At 42.8% G+C, this 16,171-nt stretch overlaps 1 protein-coding gene across 1 annotated transcript in view; it reads right to left on the bottom strand.

Annotated features, from left to right (window-relative positions):
* Positions 1 to 16,171, bottom strand: part of DOCK2 (dedicator of cytokinesis 2) — a 411,678-nt gene that overhangs the window by 299,967 nt on the left and 95,540 nt on the right. The window contains exon 23 of the mRNA XM_047729407.1: positions 2,912 to 3,020. Within this exon, the coding sequence (XP_047585363.1) occupies positions 2,912 to 3,020 (109 nt within the window). The remainder of the gene's footprint in view (positions 1 to 2,911; positions 3,021 to 16,171) is intronic.

The following is a 16,171-nucleotide window of genomic DNA, read 5'->3' as shown; positions in this document are numbered from 1 at the left end:
TCCTCTAAATTAGGCATTAGGGGTTCCACTTCATAAAAGGATAAACAGAGACCCAGAAAACTGAAGCAATTTGCCTAGTGTTACATGCCCAAGTGCAGATGCCCAATTCCCACCAAGGTCTCTCTGACATGAAATCCAAAACTCTTGGTCCAGTAGCAAATGACAAAGTCCAAGGAGATTCCTTTTACAGAGCTTGCTAACATTACAAGGCCTTGACCCCTCTCCCCTCATCAGCCCACACATCACATCTTAAAACAGCATTAAATCTTCAAAGGCTTTTTCTTACCATATTTGGATAAGGCTATATCCTTTGACAAATTTTCAGCAACCATAGAAATAGGTAGAAAGTATCATTTTATGTAAATCCTGGAAACTAAATTTGGCCCTCAAAGCAAATTTTTAAAAAAAAGAGATGAAGTCCCTTTGGATGACTCTAGGGTAGAAATCTGTAAGGAGAAACCAGCATAACCTGGCCCAAATCCCAGGGAAAATAAGGCATTTTAACATAGTTTCTCAGAGAGTAAGAACTTGGATAAAAGGGCTTAGGCCCAGGCCATAAAAATCACATTAGTTCTCTGCATTTGCATTGCATTTTACAATCTGCTCTTTCATAGACTGTGTTTATTTGATCATCACGTTAACCGTGAGGTCTTATAGATGAGGAAACAGAGAATGAAAAGTTGAATGACCAGCCCACAGCCGTACAGCTGAGCAAGAACATCCAGGTCTCCTCAGTGCCACAGATGCTCGCTGGCACCTCTTTGCTTTATAACTTCCTTTCTTTCTCCTTCTTTCTTTCTGTCCCTTCTTATCCCCTCCATCCCTTTGTCCCTCCCCCCAAGGTACACACAGTTCATCACCAGAATATAGGGGTCAAAATTAGAAAGAGTAGCCCCATGAGAGTGTCTTCCCTCCAGCTTTCTCAAGGTCAGTGGTCTCTCTCTCTCTGGGAACTTCTACCTCTCTGAGGCATCTGCTGCTTTCTCCTCCCCACCAACTGGTTTCCTTCATTTGTCTGGCATTTCTGCTCCTTCGTACTTCAGCTTCCCTGGAGCTATTTCACACCTGACACACTGCTACAGACTCTCCCTTCACAACCAGTCAACCTCAGCCCTCACCGAACGTCCTCACCCCTCTCCCTGGAAGCTCAGCTGCTTCGAATATGATACAGGCAGCGCGACAGGCTCTGGCTCTTATCAGATTTCTTCATGCTGTCCCCTGCTCCTGGTATCCCTTTGTTGTAAAATGATGAATGTTTGCAAAAGGGTGAGGGAAGACTTAAAAAACAATAACAACAACATCAACAACAAAAGGGAAGGGAAGGGAAAAATGGTAAGATTCACGCTGGAGAAAACGGTCTTATCTCCAGTAGGTGCTAAATGTACAGTGTAAAGGAGAGTATAATATAGCAGCTCAGAGCACAGTTTCTGAAGCTGGCCAGGAGATCTGAATGCCAGTGTACCCTTGACTGCCATGGAACCTGACAAAGGGGTATCAACCCTGAGCTTCAGTGTCCTCATCTATGGAACAGAAATCTGCACACCTATCCTGAGAGTCATTTATTCAGCCGTTATTAAGTATCAGCCATGTATCACGAGTGTTCAATGTGCTTAGGACACACTGGTGAACTAGACAAAGCCCCCTCTACACACACACACACACACACACACACGCATACACACACACACGCATACACACACACATGCATACACACACACAAACACACACACACACACAAAGAGGTAGCCAACATGTGTTCAATCAAAAGTAGCCATGAGCAGAGTGATTCCTGAACTTTGTTTCACACCAGGGAGTTTTTTAAACTTGCCTTGTCCTGATCCCACTGCATACTGATTACATTAGAAAGTCTGGTGGTGGTAACCAGGCATCAGAATTTATTAAAGATTGACAAATGATTCTGATGTGCAAAGTTGGGAACCCATGGCATCAGCAGTGGACGCTGCCTAGACAGACTCCTGCCTCTGGCTCCTCACCTCCGTTCTGACTGGACACTGGCACCTCACTCATCCCAACCAGAGGCTGGGTGATCCCAGGCACAGTAGATTTTAAATTAGCAACTAAAAGGATAACTCCGATTAAAAGGAGAAGTAGTCTGCATTAACTCACTGGTTCCAATAAATGTGTTTGTTTCCTACTCATAGCGCATGAGGCAGCCCTTCCTGCACACTGGTTAGTCAGTCCTGTGAAAGTTAGGAAGTGTTCCCTGAAACTGCCTCTTCATTCAGCCTCTCTGCTGCCAAACTTGCTTAAACTTGGGGTGGGACTCCAGGTGTCTCAAAGATCTAGAGGGTTTGAACATTAGCATCGTGATCCATAAATTAGAGGACCTCTGTCCAAAGTATCTCCTGTTTATTGAGGAGACTCCAACCCCAAAAGGGGATCTGAGTTTATGGTGCTGAGAATCGAAAGTAGAGCACTGAGGAGGCTGCCACCTCAACCATTGTCACCATTATTACTTTTCTTTTTAAGCAGGTCCCATGCTGTGCGGGACCCCCTTGTGGGATCCAAACTCATGCTCCTGAGATCAAGACATGAGCTGAGATCAAGAGCTGGATGCTTAACTGACTCAGCCACCCAGGCGCCCCACCATTGTCACCATTAGAGGTGGATCAGTTTTGACCTATTTCCCTCCAGGTAGCAAAAGCTTCAGAGTTATTTAAAAAAGAAACATTGTTACCTTCACAGGAAACAAACAATAAATGTGCTTTCTTTGCTGTTCATGATCCTTGTACCACGTGGCCAGTCCAGGCCTTCAATTAACACAGGATTCAAGCAAAAGTAGACATTATTTCACCATACTGTTATTTATCAGATGACAAAAGGAAAAGAGATTGTTGTTGGGTTTTTTTTTTTGGTTTGTTTTTTTGTTTTTTTGTTAGTATAAACCTACCTGCAAAAGGATGGTTGTTCTATGTTGACTTTTCATCAGGTTGTTGATGGATTCAAAGAGCCGTCTCATGGATTCTTCAAACTCCATCTGTTCTTTGCCTTCATAAAGCCTGAAAGAAGACACATCTGGGTCATTTCTCAAGCCTCTAGGCAACACCTTTGGAAGTATGTGCAGTCACAAACTTCATTTAAAATTCAGACTGAGGGGTGAGAGACAGGGACTTCAGCAGCAGGATCTTGAGAGAACAGTGTTTCCAGGCATCATTCACTCGTGGGAAAACCTCTGTCCGTGCACAGAGCAGATACCCTCACCCTGACGCCTGTCTTTTTTTTTTTTTTTTTAATGCTGAGGAACCTCAAAGGGATGAAACGCATCCAAGCTGAGAGGACATTAATAATTTCACCCTTCTGCAAGAATCCAAAGGGAGACTGTGGTGACCAGATTTCCAAAGTCTCTGGGAAGCATCAAGGAGAAATATTTTCAAGGATACTGCCCTTCCACTTAGCCGTTGCCTGCTTGTCAGACAAATATGCACGTGCTTGTTTCGTGTCGGGGGCCAGAGTGTCCCTGGCCCTCTCATTTCAAGGAGTGTGCTTATCACCTAGTTGAAACCTTTGTTCCTCTTTATAAAAAGGCCCTATGTTGTTACTGTCAAAAATGCAAACATAACAGAAACACTTTACTTATAAAGTGAGCCTCCCCATTAATCCCACCTCGAGATTAGGGACTGTTAACAGTTGGATGGACATTCTTGCAGAGATTTTCACGGCCCGCACAAATATACAAATATACACATGCAACTTTTTATAGAAACCATCCCCTCGTATAAAATCCGTCTCATGTTCCTAAGGCTTATGGCCCTCTTGGCCCAGCCTTGGAGTGTTGTTCAGCCCTGGGCCTCTCTAAACAAGGCTTTATCACCAACCATGAAAAATCTGCAGCCTAATTGGTCGCATCCTGCACAAAATACAGAGAAGAGTGCTCCTGTCTCCAGTTCAGATAAAGAGTATCTCCTGTCACTGCCCTACACAGTCAGATGCCCCTTGCTGAGGCTGTGGGAAAGGTGCTTTCCTTAGATAAAGCGTTGACACACTTAACAGGTCTGTTCGCTCCATCAACCACAGGAAGGGCAGTCCATCAAGCACTGTCTGCACTGAATTCCCAGCCATCCTCTCACCCTCTTTTCTCTTCATTCTGCTTCTTTTCTATTGTCTTTCTCTGTCTTTAAACATTTGTCTGCTTACCTGCTTGTGAGTATTACTTACTCTCTATCTCTCTGGGTCACTGTGTTTATCTCTGCTTTTCTGTCTTTCAGACTCCATCTTTCTCTCAGTGTGTTAGTCACTCTTTGCCTCTCTTCTCTTTTTTCCTAACTGACTGCTTCCTAAAGCGCCCCCAGAAGTCAGAAGCTTGATGGAAAGCCAGTACAGAATGTTCTAATCAATTACAAGGACCCAGTGATTGCTGCTGACTTTCTGGGTATCTAGTTCAAGGTCATAGAGTCAAGGCTATGAGAGGAACCAAGAGTTCTGAAGCAGCTCTCTTGCTCTCTCGCTCTCTCTCCCTCCCTCCCTTGTGCCCTCACCCCTTCCTTAAATTCCTCCATTTTGAACCTTCTCGTCCTGTTAGCACAGAGATGTCAGCCACAGAGTATGTATTTTGGAGTCCATCAGCTCTGGGTCTCCAAGTTCTACTTCGCCCCATACTAACAGAAGACCTTATTAATGACAGCAGAAGTTACTGTACACTGCTCTCCCCAGGCACGGTCTGCAAATATATTAAACCACTTACCCTCAAGACTACACCATGGTGGACCCTATCATTATCCTCATTTTACAGACTCATCAAACTCAACCAACGTGCCCAAGGACTCCATGCCTGGGAGTGTTAGAGCCAGAACTCAAATCTGGCCATCCAGCTCCTGGGCCCACCCTCTCTATCAGTTTGCTGTTCCGCACTTTGCTCCATTATTTACTGCCTCTCTTCATTCCCACAAACCCCAGTTCCTCATCTACAAAACTCAAGCCATAATAGCACTGTGCCCAAGTACTTGAGAAGACCAGCTCACACGTGAAGTCCTCAGCATATGCCTTGTACAATCAAATGTTAGCTGTCATCTTGTTGGTAAATTGTAGGGATATTACTAATGTTTCCCACTTCAGAGATAAGGACACAGAAAACTCCCAAGAGGTTGAAAGTTGCCCAAATACCATCAAAGTGCAAACTATGAGACCAGATCTGGTAGAGAGGAAAGCAGAATCCTAATTCAAAGTGGTGGTGGTTTCCTCAGGAGATGACATTGTTTAGTTTTTCTTTGTGCCCACAGCTAAGCTAATGGATGGTCCATCCCCCAAGTCTTTTGCTTTGAAAATCTGTTACTCTTTCCCCTAACCACAGCTGCCCGAAAATGTCTACTAGGTGATCTCACAATCCCTCTTATGGTCTATAGTGTCTCCCACTCCCATTTAACACCCAGACAATGGGGAGGGGATAGGTTTCCCATCAGGTCCACTTCTTGGGAACCTACAGGAATGCAGCCTACAAGAATGGCCTCCAGCAGCTTTTTCCTGTTGTTTGACCCTGCCCACACCCACCTTCCATATCTGAATGGTCTTTGGTGACTCTTTCCCTGGAATCTGTATTTTTTTAATGCAAAAACATAAAAACGGGCTTTTGGGGGGTCATCTTAATGACAGCACCCCAGGGGAATGTTCATGAATTCCTGATGAAGAGATCCCTGAGGCTGCCATGGTTCCCAATCTCCTGTGTGGTTTTTAAACTCTTGTTTGATTGTATGAGCTGCACAAATGTTCTTCCAATAAATTCCTTTTTTTCTTAAACTAGCCCTGGTTGGATTTGTTGCAACCCTGTATGGTCAGGACTCTGCAGGGTAGAAGGGTTTCTTCCTGCTGCCTCCTGGATTTCTAAACAAAGAGCTATGGAGAAGGCCATTGAGCACCTAGTCCATGCTTCCCATTGTACAGAAGAAGAAACTGAAGGCCAGTGTGGGCAAGAGACTTGGCTTCACTACCGTCTTTTAAATGTCATTTGACTGAGGTAGGAAAGAAAAGAGATATTTAGGCTATAAGACCAAGTCAGGGCTATGCACTCAACTTTAAACTTTGTAAGAAACTGAATTTAATTTCTACCATCAAGAAAAATCTGATTTGCTCTAGGTCACAGACTGTACTAGTGCTACAGCTTGAACCAGAACTTGGAACTCTTCTCCTTCTGTGCTCTGAGAATCTAACAGGGGAGGGCAGATGACACAGATCCCAGAAGGCCAAGCTCAGGGGCATCTGCCTCGGTGGGGAGCCAAGCTGCTCCTTGTTATTCATGTCACAAGTGAAGGACCTAAACACCACATTCTAGTCCAGGGAAGGAAAAAACATACTACACCTAAGTTCCAGCGAAGATTAAAGAACCAATTCTGTAGGGAAATGGTTTGCCTTTAACAGTGATTACATCATTAAGCAAAGTTGTTGCGGTCTTACTTAGTGTGTGTGTGTGTGTGTGTGTGTGTGTGCGCGCGCACGAGTGTGTGTGACTTTTTAAGCCTGGCGTTTTACTTGGTAGAAATGGGAAGAAGAGCTGGAGAAAATGAGTGCAGCTGGGCAGGAGAAGTGGTGCAAGCAGCTACTTAGCACAAAGTGCTTTGCTCTCTAGCCAGATTTTCCATATATTGGCTATACCGCCTTGGGCTCGTTATCTTCTTCACTGACAAAATGGAGACATAATGCTCACTCAAAGGGTGATTTTGAGGTGGGAAAAAAGGAGATAATGTCTTTCAAGTGTTTAATATTATAGCTGGCACCTAATAAGTGTTAAGTAAATCTCAGTTACTATTCATGTTGTTGTGGTTGATTCCTAAGCACAGAAGTGATCATACTGGGAAACTCTCTCATCTGAGCACATATTAATAAAGGGAGTATTTCCAGGAAGGAGTGACTAAGGGAAATAAAACACATAAGGGTTTCAGATTACATGAAGAAATAAACTGATGATGGGGGGCCATTCAGCACCGTAGGACCTCTCCTGAGAAGCTGGAAGAGGAAAGAAAAAATATGGCTTCATCTATCTGCAAGGCTTTAAGCGTGGCCTTGAAGTCAAGGACATGGCAGATGTGGTTTCAAGGTCCTTTTTTAGCATTTGGTCTCTGTTATAGCTTAAGGAGGGAAACTTTTTTTTTTTTTTTTTTTTTTTGGCTTCAGCATGCCTAGAAAGATGCTTCAGAAACCAGCTGATCCTGCCAGGGAACGAATTACTGACGGGCCCGAAGGCCCTGACCACAAGGAAAACCGGAACAACCTGCAAGGCGCTGTTCTGGGGCATGCGAGCCCAACCCCGGCAAGGACTCCAGCTCCCAGGGCTTGGATAAATATAGCGGCGCTCTGCTTGCATGTGATTCATTAAGGAGACACTGTGCACAGCTGAGCACTCACTAAATGCAAATGGAGCCCCATATGGTGTGTACAATGCTTTGCACCACCTCTTCCATGCAGGTACATAAAGCCTCAGCCTAAAACGGAGATGCCAACCTCAGGCCAGCAGCCCAGGGGAGCTGAATCTAACCAAGACATCCTCGGGTTTGGAGACCTAGCAGGAAGATTCACTTTAGAATCTAAAGATTCACTTTACGTTCCAGAGGTGGTGGGTTTCCTGGCACGCCAGCCCCATTTTGTTTTCTATGCCTTGGCCACTCCTCTGACCCACATTTTCAGGCCTCCTCCTGCTTTCTTCCCTACCTCTTTAAGGCAATACAGAAATTTAGGTAAGACTGTGTGGGTTCCAAACTCTGCTCTGACACTTACCAGTTGGGTGGCTTTGGCTAAGTTTCTTAGTCTCTCTACGGCTCAGTTTTCTCATTAGTAAAATGATATTAGCCCCATGAGGTGGTCCTACAAGCAAATAATGCATGCAAAGCAACTAGCATAGTGCCTAGCACATAGTAAACACTAAATAAATGCTAGCTATTGTTATATAGTACCATAATTTTCTTCTAGATCTTTGTAAGCATTATGAAGGGAAAAAAAAAAAAACCCAGCATCTTCATAAAGACAAATACAATTTGTTAAGCACCTGCTGCAAGCCAGGCAATGCAGGGTAGATAAATATGAGTAAGGCCCAGTCCCCGTTCCCAGAGAGATCATGAGGCAGGCCAACAGGTAAATTATATTTTTGCACATAGTGAGAAAACTTAAATAATAAAAGTTTAATATTATTATTGAGCACTTCCTAAGGGTCAGGCACTGCACTAAATTCTTCACATGGATTAGTTCACTTGGTATAGACTATTATTATTCATATTTTACATATGAGAAAAAGGAAAAAACATTAAAGAGACATGAACCAGGGGAACAGAAGAGCAGAGGAGGGAACGAGGGCTCTAGTGGACACTCACCACAGTGACTGCCTGCCTGGTGGCACCTCTGCCCCCAGCAGCCCCCCTCCCATTCCATCCCCACAACCTGCCCTGCTCTCCTTCCTTCCTCCTCAGCCATCCTGTAAATGCCCCGCAGGATTAGACCTGGCCCCCAGCTCTCCCTTGTCTCCCTCACCTGGTCACATCTTCCCCTAAATTTGCTCTTGGCGAGGCACATACCTGACTCATTTCACGAGTACCTGGGAACAAGGCCAGATTAATTAGGTTTTTAAAATGAAAAATCTATTTTAAATGCCTCTGAGATCTGATAAAATTACTCAACGATAAGGTCGTGATATACCATTCTGCTCTTTTGCCACACGAGCCGAGAGACTTGTCTACCCCAGATGTGATGCCAGGCACAGGAGGAATACTATGGAAGGGAGGCCACTTCTTCGGTCAATTTCCTTAATGAATGCTGTGCGCTCCACTCAACATTAAAGCAGACTATCACAGCGACTGTGGGCTCCCTGTGTGAATACTTCATTCTTCACCATCACTACTTGCCTGCTTTCTCCACTAAATTATAAACTCCATGCAGGCAGAGTCAAGGCTATCTCGGTCATACTATCCCCATGTCTATGTAGCAGTAGTCCTGGAACACCAGAAGGGGGTTTAAACAAATGCATCAACTAATGATAAAGTATTAAATGAATGAGCTTCAGCACATTCAATGTAGCTGTGCAGAAACATCTTATGAATCCAGAACTCTGAGCAGTTCAGCTAGTTCTAATGGTATCTGTACTAGATAGTAGTAATAGTCATCTTCAGCTACGCAGCCTTATTATTCTTCCCTTGACCACTAAGAATACTAGTGCTAATAGTTGTTACTTACTAAGCCTTTGTTATGAACCAGGCACTATGCTAACTGCACAAGGTCACCCCATTTGTAAAAGGCAGAGTCAGAATTTAAGCCTGAGTGCATCTTATTCCAAATTTCACTCTTAACCGCTAGGCAATTCTACCTCCAGAGAACAGAGCAAAGTAATAACCAATTGCCAGGAGCTGGGACAAGTCAGGCTGGCTAGGAAAGCATCATTTGCCCAAGGGATGATGTTACCGGACTGTCCAGGGAAGCTAAATGGCCGGCTCTAAGCTTTCTCTGTTCAAGCTCTAACCTCAAGGTGATGGTTGGTTTTCCTACCCTCAACCCAATAATTTGCTCTGTTAGAGTAGATGTGAATTAGTGACTTTACAAAAAGGACCATTTCAGAAGAGTGATTACTTGGAAAAATTGCAGCATTCTAATACCAAAGCTGCCTGCCTCTCTGTCTCTCTGTCTTTCTCTCCCTTCCCTGCTCTCCCTCTCTCTGTCTCTCCTCTCTCTCTTCCTCTCTTTCTCTCTCTTTCTGTGTTTCTCATACCCTACTCCAACCTGGGATGAAGAATCTTTATAGCTTAACCAGTGGCTGAGTCTGTCTGAAAATCATCCTTGCGTTTATTGATCCTATTTATAAAAAGAAACGCTTGAGTGCACTAAGCAGGCACTTTTAAGTTAAAGAAATAGGGTTGGAAAGGATTCACGAGAGGGCCCCCCTTCTGACTCACCTCTTTCCTGCATGGTCATTGGCACCATCCCGACCCCTTCCCCCAACACCAAAGTCTAGAGACCCAAAAGGAATCTGGAATTGTAGATTAAGACAAGGAATCTTGGTCCAATGAATCTAGAGTAAGCCGTCCAACTGGACAGTGACCAGAGAAGTTCTCTTCTGAAGGGTAACAAAGTTGAAACATAAGACATTATTCTGTTAGAAGAGAAAGAGTAGAGCTACATCTGGAAGGGACTCTTCAAGAAAGGGCTAGTGTAACTACAATGTTGCCTGTGTGAATTGCCAAGTAGTCTGGTGGCCCAGAGAATTCCATGCAGACTTCATTTAATTGAAAGAAGCAGTGAAGAGGCAGAGGGCTTAGACCAGTTTTTGGTGTCAACCCTTTTGTCAATGACAAATTATTTCTCTTCTAGCTGTTACTTTTCCAGAGTCTGACATATGAGAAGGAATCCCCCCCTTAGGGCAAACTTCAAAGAAGTTTCAGTAAACGGTCTTCTTCTTATAGATCACCCCAGGGAAGAATGGTTTGCAGATGAGAGAACAAAAGACAAACTCAACATGGGGGGATCCTGTTTTGAAAATGTCTAGGATGAACATACAAAAATTAATGCAATCCCTGAAGAAAAACTGCCTCAGGTGGAAGCGTAAGCAGCCTAAACAAACAAACAAACCAACAAGAAAAAAAAAAAAAGAAGAAGAAGTTAACAACATGGAAGAAATGAAAGAAAACCATCCATCCAAAACATTCACTTTACTTTAAAATACGGCAACCTTGTACAATAAATTAATAGTAAGTAGGTAATAAGACACAGGCAAGAGCCTTGAGAAGAACTCTAAGTTATGAATAGAGTGTGATGTGTGTCCCAGCCATCCTTCATTCTGCTGAGAGGAGCTGCAGCCTTTATGTAATTTGGCAAGAAGAACTCAGTTGCATAATTCTGCACTTAAGTAAATTTCTCTGTTAGCATGAAAAATGGTATTCAGGGTTTTTCTCTCAATATAATTAGAAATTGAGTTCTCCCAAAACAATGCTCCTAAACAGAAACACACACACACACACACACACACACACGCACGCACAATCACACACATTCCCTCCCACTCCCTCCCTTCTGTGGTTCCAAGACACATAAAGAAAAATATAGATTGCATCATCTACTTGAAAGAGAAGCTAATATTCAGTAGAGTCCTTTCAGCATTTTCTTTTTAGGTCCAGTTGCTCTAAAAGTTCAGGTATAGGTTTGACTAATTCTCTGACCATTTCTTCCTTCAGTTTTTTAATGACCTAGGAAGTGTCCATAATAACTTAAATGATAACAGAAAAGATTACATTGCAGAATGATTACATGCACACATACACACACATACATCCCTTGCAAAAATCTGGAAATCTATAAAAATTGATAATTTTATTACCTCTTAGAAAAGAGATTGTGTATGTTAACAGTCCCCTTATATGCTTCTATGTTATATTATGATCTTTTTTAAAAAATTTTTTTAAGATTTTATTTATTTGACAGAAAGAGATCACAAGTAGGTAGAGAGGCAGGCAGAGAGAGAGAGGGAAAGCAGGCTCCCTGCTCAGCAGAGAGCCCGATGCGGGGCTGGATCCCAGGACCCTGGGATCACAACCCAAGCCGAAGGCAGAGACTTTAACCCACTGAGCCATCCAGCTGCCCCTATTATGATCTTTTAAACAAGTAAATGCTACATTTAATTTTCTTTTTTCTTTTTTTCAAGAGTCACATCCTGTACTGACTGAGCCAGCCAGGTGCCCCAGTACACATACTTTTTTTAAATTTCTTTTTATTCTTTATTAACATATAATATATTATTGGTTTCAGGGGTATAGGTCTGTGATTCGTCAGTCTTTTTTTTTTTTTAAGATCTTATTTATTTATTTGACAGACAGTGATCACAAGTAGGCAGAGAAGCAAGAGAGAGAGAGAGGAGGAAGCAGGCTCTCTGCTGAGCAGAGAGCCTGACATGGGGCTCGATCCCAGGACCCTGAGATCATGACCCGAGCCGAAGGCAGAGGCTTAACCCACTGAGCCACCCAGGTTCCCCAATGTGATTCGTCAGTCTTAAAAAATACACAGCGCTCACCATAACACATACCCTCCCCAATGTCCATCACTCAGCCACTCTATTACATTTAGTTTTCAAAAAAGGTGTCTACTCTTCCTCGGGAGTGGATGTTTCTTGCTTTCCAGCTCCTTTCTACAATAACCTTTTCCCCCAAGTCTTTCCTGAATTCTCTTGTTCTCACTATGGGAAGTAGGGCTGCAGCCAGGGGATATAGCTCAAGGTCAGACAACTAAAGGCAGTTTTCCCTCTACAATTATAGAATCTAAATGCTGATTTTTCACCTACCTCCTGGTTCCTGGCATGGACTGCAGCTAGAGCGACAACTGCCCAAGAAATGTCAAGTTATGATTACTCTAAACTGTGGTCATGCCAGGAGCATCTGAACTTTGTCCTTGCAGTCTTATGGCTTCCTGAGAAGGATAATGAACCCCAGGTTTCCTACTCTGTTCCACTGAGAGCCTTGACATTTGGTATGTGGAGTTAAATAGAATTTTTAACATTTTCCTTAATAATGGTGTGGGTTTAAAATACATGTGCAGTAAAACTCTTTGTTTTGAAATCTGGGAACACCTGAAGAAATGTGGAGTTCAAATGTGTCAAGTTTTGCATTACTGAAGACCTCACGTGAGTAGTGCAATGGCTGAGAGCAAGGCAAGCCACCAGCAGAGAGCAATGCAACTGAAGGAGCGGTGGTGTGGGTCTGAGGACTGAGTTCTAAACCAGACTCCAGCATTAGTGTGTGTTGTGACCACTAGTAGGTTACTTTGCTCTGGGCACTGGCTCCCTCATCAATATGTAAACTACATTACCATTGAGGGAAAGCTCCAGGATTCTTCATGGGCTTCTATGGTCAAAGAGTCAGATAGGACATGCCAATCATCCAAGACCAAGCCTGCTCACCCTGCAGAGTTCACCATCACACCATATGGCCCCATAGACCCCCTTGAGTAGGTAGTCATGGGTCTTGGTGGATGTTTCCATCTGCCAGCTGTCAGTCGGTTATCAAGTCCCATTGATTCCACCTCCCAAAGCCATTTTCTCCCAGCTTTATTGAGATATAATTAACATATAACATTGTGTGGGTTTAAGTTGTACAACATAATGGCTTGATACATGTACATATTGCAAAATGATTGCCACCATAAGGTTAGTTGACACATCTATCACCTGACATAATTAAAATTATGTAAGACCTATTTTACTAGAAACCTGCAAGTATGTAATATGGTATTGTTAACTAGAGTGACCAAAACCACTTGCTAACCTCCATCTTTATGGTCACTACCTTCATTCAAGGCCCTAGCATGTCTAACCTGTAGGGTTTTCTGAACCCACCTCGCTTCCTTCACTCTACCCCCTTTCAATCCATTTTCTATACAATGGTCAGAGGGAGCATTTTAAAAACAAAAGTGCTATATCATCCTTTGTTCAAAATCCTGTAATAGCTCCTCATTTTCCTCAGGATAATGACCAGATGCCATGGCCTGACCTTCAAGGACTTGGAGATCCACCCCTTCCTATCCCTCCAGGTGATCTCCTACTACTCCATCCATCTGTCACTGAATTCCAGCCACCTTGGCCTTTCCACAGCTGGACTGAGTCAAGCTCCCTACTATCTCAGGGACCTCCTTCCAGCTTTATTTTCACCAGTTACACCTCCTTCTCTTTACTTGCCAATTCCTACTCATCATTCAGGTCACAGCTTAGATGACATTTTCTCCAAGATGCCTCCCCGACCCCATGATGAGATTTGACCTCCTTATTCCATGACCTTAGGGCACCTCAAATTCCTCCCCTTCATTTTACACGCACCCATGAGACTATCTGCATAATGACCAAATGACTTTCCCAGCTAGACTATAAAATCCCATGAAAACTAGGCCTGAATCTGTCCAATTGATTGTCGTATTTCCAGGCCCTGGCAGAGTTGTCTACTGGCTACTTAATAAATATATGTTGGATAAACACTTGATTGCCAATGCAAACTAAACCTCTACCATTAGACAAATATTTCAATTAGACTGAAAATTTCATTAGCAACTCAAAGGATTAAAACAAGAACCAAGTTTTAGAGCCCAACTTGCCTGAAACCTGCGTTGGTGCTGAATATAAAGAAGAATAAATGCTCAGGGAAAGGCCTCTCAGAAGTTGTAGACCCTAAGGCCAATTCTAAAAAGAGTTGAGAGACACCAATGTCATGAAAAGCTGTTTATCATCTCTAGATTCCCAGATCCTGAGGTGACCTGTCAATTAGTTAGAACAGCAGCTGTGATATTTATCTGGGTGTCAATTTTTATTTCTTTTATATTCCTTCATAGCACAGTGATTGGAAGATAGTCGGAGCTCAAAAAATATTTGTGTGTATGTGTGTGTGTGTGTTTGTGATCATACGTGAAAGAAAAAATACACGTGCAATGAGAATCTGAAGAGATTTGATTAAGTTTGCAAATGCAGGTCTAGGTTCCCCACAGAAGCAATGCTTTAGGTGATGCAGGAAAAGAGAGTGAGAGAAAACTGGAAGAAGAGAGGGAAGGGCATTCCACTCCCAGGAAAGCAACTGCACCGTTCCTATAGCAGAAGAGAGCCGAGTGGGTCAGAGGGATTGAAAGAAGACCCTGGAATCTGGAGTGGAGGAAATCTGGGTTAAGTCAAGTGAAAGGAGATGGCGGGTGGGAGGTGGAGAAGACAGGCAGGGGTCTGCCGCTACAGACCCTCACAGGCCATATGCAGTTTTGTCTTCATCCTCAGAGCAATGAGGAGAAATTAGAGGATTTTAAGAATGTGAGCACCCAGATCAGGTTTGAACTGTGGGAAGATCATTCTAAGTGCAGTGAAGTTTTAAAGACTTCCATTTCTGACAGTGTGGTGGACAAAACACCCTGGAAAACCTCTCAGTGAAAATGACTACCAAAGCTGTATTTCCAAAATGAGTTGCTAAACTATCAGGAAAGTAAAAGTAAAGAAATGACAGAGTAGAAACACCAAGCAAAAGGGAGATTCTGGATACTTAGAGAGTAATAAAGTCAGCTTCTGCCCCACAAGGCATTTGCTCAACCTTACCATCCTTACACTTCCATTTAGGTGGCTGCTTGGGGAATAGAAGGAATGAGATCAGTCCTAGGGCCCACTTATTGGAGACCCTTGCATAAAGCTGGTATCCGAAATTGTTCTGCCTTCTTAAAAAGGAGGGTGAAAAGTAAATCTATTGCATGAAGGAGAGCAATGAGGAAACTACCCAGTCCTCAGGCCTGGATAGAAACGGAGCAGTTTTCCATTGAGATTTCTGAACCACGAACTCAGTCCTCACACAGATTTTGTTTTGTTCATGCTTTTGTTTATTTGGTTTTGTTTTTCCATATTCATGTCCTTGCCTGGATCCACAAAGAGAAAATTTGACTTAAAGCGTTCTCCATTTTCTTTGGAGGAAAACAAAAACTTCATTTCAAGACTAAAGATATGTAACAACTGCTAAGGCTCTAAATAAAGTTAGCTTTAAAAAATAATAACAGGGGCGCCTGGGTGGCTCAGTGGGTTAAAGCCTCTGCTTTCGGCTCAGGTCATGATCCCAGGGTCCTGGGATCGAGCCCCGCATCAGGCTCTCTGCTCGGCAGGGAGCCTGCTTCCTCCTCTCTCTCTCTGCCTGCCTCTCTGCCTACTTGTAATCTCTGTCTGTCAAATAAAATAAATAAAATCTTTAAATAAATAAATAAATAAATAAAAAATAAAAAATAATAACAACAAAATGCCCAGGAATCATGGTCATCCAAAATGGAGACAGCAGAATTAGACCCACAAAGACTCACCCTACTGGAATTATAGAGTATTATAATTCAAAGAATATAAAATCTCATATTTAATATGCTTCAAAATAGAAAAAGAATGCTTTAAAATATGATTAAGAAACAAAAATGATAAAAATGAAAAATTTATATTTGAGTAAGAAGTAATAGAATCTCTGAAAATAGTCTAATACTTAAAATTAAAAACTCAGTCAATGAGTTAAATGGCATATTAGACATAGCTAAGAGAGAAATCGGTAAACTGAAAGATAGTTAAAGAAATTAGTCAGAATGCACCAAACCAAAACAAAACAGAAGATAGAAATAATGAGAGCTTATGAGACATGGAGAGTGTGAGGTCTAACATACATTAGTTGACATTTAACAATCCTAGTATAGTATTTAAGAGGGAAGTAACAGT

Source organism: Lutra lutra, chromosome 5 (genome assembly GCF_902655055.1).
Source record: "Lutra lutra chromosome 5, mLutLut1.2, whole genome shotgun sequence".
NCBI lineage: Eukaryota > Metazoa > Chordata > Mammalia > Carnivora > Mustelidae > Lutra > Lutra lutra.
The sequence above is the reverse complement of the archived record's forward strand: the minus strand, read 5'-3'. Positions and strand labels throughout refer to the sequence as shown.